The sequence below is a fragment of the Nicotiana tabacum genome, chromosome 11 (assembly GCF_000715075.1).
Source record: "Nicotiana tabacum cultivar K326 chromosome 11, ASM71507v2, whole genome shotgun sequence".
Taxonomy (NCBI): domain Eukaryota; kingdom Viridiplantae; phylum Streptophyta; class Magnoliopsida; order Solanales; family Solanaceae; genus Nicotiana; species Nicotiana tabacum.
Genome location: NC_134090.1, coordinates 161,796,593 through 161,801,546, shown reverse-complemented (window position 1 = coordinate 161,801,546; position 4,954 = coordinate 161,796,593). Strand labels below are relative to the sequence as shown.

At 31.3% G+C, this 4,954-nt stretch overlaps 1 protein-coding gene across 1 annotated transcript; it reads left to right on the top strand.

Annotated features, from left to right (window-relative positions):
- The first annotated feature begins 1,143 nt into the window (after window positions 1–1,143).
- LOC107785991 (uncharacterized) lies at window positions 1,144–3,954 on the top strand. Its single transcript, XM_016607423.2, has 4 exons — window positions 1,144–1,325; window positions 1,572–1,723; window positions 2,117–2,379; window positions 3,143–3,954. Exons 1-4 carry the CDS (start codon window positions 1,214–1,216, stop codon window positions 3,819–3,821), a joined length of 1,206 nt encoding a protein of 401 aa, XP_016462909.2. The 5' UTR covers window positions 1,144–1,213; the 3' UTR covers window positions 3,822–3,954.
- Window positions 3,955–4,954: the final 1,000 nt, after the last annotated feature.

The following is a 4,954-nucleotide window of genomic DNA, read 5'->3' as shown; positions in this document are numbered from 1 at the left end:
AAGATGTTTTATCCCTCTTTTCAGATTTAGGTACTTCTATCTACTATATCAAATCTCACAGGAATTTTCACTGGCATGGTACTAAGTACGTCTCATACGAAAATATTTGTGTCACGTACTTACAAAAGGAAAAATAATAATGAGATAAGTTCTTGATTTAAGGTATATGCACCAATAGTATAGCTAATATCAATATAGTTATTATATTATATCAAATTAATTATCATTCTTATCTTATTATCATTACCCCTTCCATTTCAATTTATGTGTCTTGATTTAATTATACACAAAGTTTAAGAAGGTAAAAAAAAAAGTAAAATCTCGTGGTCTAAAATTGAAGATGTGAGTTGTGTACTGTACCAAAATGTCTTGAATCTTATTAGGTCTTAAATATGTCATGTGAAAAGTTTGAGTTAATAAAGAGTTACTGATATATAGAAAAGATATTCTTTTTGAAACAAAGTAAAATAAAAAGTAAGACACATTCCGAGGGAGTAATACTTATTGTAAAATTCACTTATGATTACTTTTATAAGTAGTTTAAATTTCATACACTGATGACGTGAGAAAACTTATACAATCAAATCTATTAAAAGGTAATTGTAGTTAATTCTATTTAGTATTCTCTCTATTCCAGTTTATATAAATCTATTCAAAGTACAAGAGCTGAATTGACTAATTTTTTGTGCGAATTCGAACATATGTAAAATTTACATACGTAGAAACTACATAAAAAATAATATAAGTCACAATATATAGTTGACAATTTCAAATATTTAAAAAATATTTGCAAAAAATGTGATTAAAAAAAAACTTTGTTTGGCTCCCCAAGTGGTAGTAGGTTCACATAGGATATAAAGATTGAATTATATCTAGAATAAATAATAATTAAACTGTTATAATTAAACTGCTATAACAGTTTAAATTATGTTAATGGTATAAAATAATCCTTTTTCCTATGTTTTAAAAAAGAAAAAATAATCGGAAGCATACTTTATATATATATATATATATATATATATATATATATATATATATATATATATATATATATATATATATATATATATATATATATATATATATATATATATATATATATATATATATATATATATATATATACCTCCTCTATCCAAATAGATAGAAAAGTTAAGAAGCCAAAAAGCAACAGCAAAAAAATTAGTTGAATATCTCAGTTCAACAGTAACCCATGCTAGCCAGCCACTCTTTCTTGTTTCCAGCTCCTTCTCATTCTGAACCATTTTCTTCCCCAGAAAATGGTTTTATTATCAAAAGAAAAAGAAGACCTGCTGGTACTCCAGGTTAATTAGTTACTTAGTAGAATTTTCTTTACTTTTTCTACTTACATATATACATAATCTTTCTTTTTCTGATCTCTTGTGGTATCCATTATAACTTTAAAATAAGTTTGGCAGATTCAAAATTTAGACGTTATGGGTTCTAAGTTTGAGTGATTAAATTCTGAAATATATATCTAACCCTATCTATATAGTCAAAAGTATTAGGTTTTGCCAAACTCACGAACCCGAGTTTATAATTAATTGCAGATCCTGATGCACAAGTTGTATATCTCACTGCTGAGATGCTAATGGAATCCGATCGTTACGTTTGTGAAATTTGTAACCTTAGCTTTCAAAGAGAACAGAATCTTCAGATGCACCGGCGCCGCCATAAGGTTCCATGGAAGCTGAAGAAGAAGGTATTGTATTCCTGTGTGGGTATTCAATCTATGGAAAAGTTTAAACTATTAGCGAGAGCATACTCTCAATTACCTCTAACCTAACTTCTTTTTTTTCATGCGTCAAACTGACAGTAACAGGCAGATGCACATGGGAGGGAATATACAGGCTGAAAGTGAAAAACTTTGAATAAATAATGTTTAATTCTAGCCTATAAATAGGAGGAGTTGATATAGAGATAGAGGACTGGGAAAATTTAGAGAAGACCTAGTTAAACACATAAATTCTTTTTGATAATATGTATGGGAATTGAATCTATGAATCCATATTTTTTTATGATATTGTATTAAATTGTGTGATCATTTTGTTTAAAAGTTTAAGCACTTATATAAAGGGTATAATTGTTGTTGAAGGAAGAAGAGAAGAATGAGATGGAGCAAGTAAAGAAGAGAGTATATGTGTGCCCAGAGCCAAGTTGTGTGCACCATGATCCAAGCCATGCACTAGGAGACCTTGTGGGAATCAAAAAACATTTCAGAAGGAAACATAGCAATTACAAACAATGGGTTTGTCAGAAATGCTCTAAAGGTTATGCTGTACAATCGGATTATAAAGCTCACATCAAAACTTGTGGTACTAGAGGCCATTCTTGTGACTGTGGTCGAGTTTTCTCCAGGTTTGTCTTCTTTTATCCAATTTTTCTCTAAAGAAGAAGAAGATTAAAAAAATAATTTATATACGCTGCAAAAAACCACACTATTTTAAAGAAAGAGTCTTTGACATAACGGTAAATGTTATCATCATATGATAAGAAGTTCACGAGTTCAAGTAGCGGAAACAGTCTCTTGCAGAAATGCAAGATAACGCTACGTACATAAGATCTAATGTGATTCTGCTCATCCCGGACCTCGTGCATAAAAGGAGCTTAGTGTACTGGACTACTTTTTTTTAGTAGTGGATTTTAACATGCTGTAGCATGTAATTATTATTTTAGGTTACTAATTTCACTTTTATGAAATGTTATTTCTATTTATTTTTTAGATGGCCGCATAGTGTAAACTGGTAAGGTTACTGCCACGTGGCCAGGAGATTACGAGTCCGAGCCGTGGAAACAGCCTCTCATTAAAATATAGGGTAAGGCAACCCTTTTGATCCGGCTCTTCTACGGACTCCTCGCATAGCGGAAGCTTAGTGCACCGGGTTATCCATCAGTGTATAGTATATACTAATTAAACTAAATTTAAGAATACATAGTATACACATAGATCAAGATGAGATTGCCATGTCACTTGAATTGGAAAAATACGTAGTCTTAAACCTAATGATTGTTTTGTAAGGTACTACATATTCAGTGTGCCTTTTTTTTTTTTAACATATTCAGTGGTACAAGTTTCTACCCTTTTTTAATTTTTTCCCCTCATTTTAATTGCTTGTTTCAGAGTTGAAACCTTTATTGAACATCAAGATTCATGCAAAGCACAAGGTACAACTACTACTAAAGAATGTGATGTGCAAAAACCAAAGCCAGCTCAATGTTTTTCAAACTACTCAAATTCAAGAATGCCTAAGAATATCACTCACCCTAATCTTGAACTTGAGCTTTTCACTTCTTCCAATTATAACCAAAACACATATAATCATTCTTCTTTCTTGGAAAATGAACAAACCCCACAATTAAATTTGTCATTTGGTGGTCAAAGTGATAGTAACTATTACCAAGTCCAACACAATGAGAAAGCAGCAGCTTTGATCATAGAAGACACAACAATACAAGTATCAAAACTAAAAAGTGAAGCAAAAGAAATCCTGAAAATAGCAATGGAAGAAAAGGCAATGGCTGCAGAGAAGAGACAAGAAGCAAAGTGTTTGATTGAATTAGCCAACCTAGAAATGGCAAAAGCAAGGGAAATTAGACAACAATTATTAGGTGAATACAGTACTGTTCAGCTCCTAAAAGACTGTGCAGAAATGAAGATTGTTGGTTCACAGTCACATGTGAAGATAATAACATGCAACTCTTGTAATAAACAGTTCCAAGTGTCAAAAGAGGCTGCAGTTTGTAGAGAGGTTTTTCCAGGTTTGACTAATTATTTGTCATCTTCCATTTACAGAAGGTGAAAAATTTGAGTAGTTTAACAGTAGTAGTAGTAGTCCAATTACTTTTTTGCCCATGAAATGGTAGTGAGATTTTGGACATGTTATGGAGTGTACAAGGTTAACTCTCTTTTGTTATAAGACTAGATATAATAAAATGTGTTTGTTACTATATAAATCTTGTCTTGGTCTTCATTAAATATTTCACTTATTATGATATCTTTTTTATGTTATTTTACACTGTCAGATTAAAATTGACATATAACAACAGGTAAGTTTGTATATCAAGCATAATACGATAACCTGAAAAATAGAGTAATAACCTAATATAATATACAGTGTATAAGTTCTTTACGCTGGTAATATAATAAGCGTTGGAAAATCCTTACTGATTGCTCCTCCTTCTCCTTTGTCTTTTCTTTTGTCCATTTATCTGGTTCAACTGTTATAGAACAGCTTAAATTTCTTTGTCAAATAATTTGAAGATTTATCACACTATTTAGAAAAATCCTAGGTTATGACATATTTACCTTACACAAGTGGGATACAGAGATAAAATAGAAAATCTGATCATTTTGAAGGGGTGTTTTGGAGCAACGATAAAGTTGTCTTTGTATGACCTATAGGTCACGGGTTCGAGTCATAGAATCAGCCACTGATACTTGTATATCACACCCTCTTGGTGTGCAATGCTTTCCCGAACCTTGTGTGAACGAACGATATTTCTTGCACCGAACCGCCCTTTAAAAAAGTAGAACTTTTTGGCTTAAACCAATTGATCGTCAAGCACTAAATAAGAAATTCTATGCTAAATCTTAGCCTACTCACTATAAGAGAAAAAGCGACATGAATCCAATTGTTGTAAGTGAATTATAGTGACCATAAGCTAATTTTAAGTTCAATGAATTCAGAATGTAATGTGTTCTATTAAATTCAGAATCATCGCATTTTTTGTATATCAGTGTGTTCGATCAGTTGAACATGTTCTAGATCTGCCTCGGCTTTGAGCTCCATATTATCTAAATCCCTTTTTGACCCTTTGATTTCATGATGGGATGGAAATTTACCAAAGATGGAAATGATCCAATTTCACCCTCTACACCTAATTATTAACCCAACAATATCCAGAAAGTCGATTTCAATGTGTAAAAGAATAT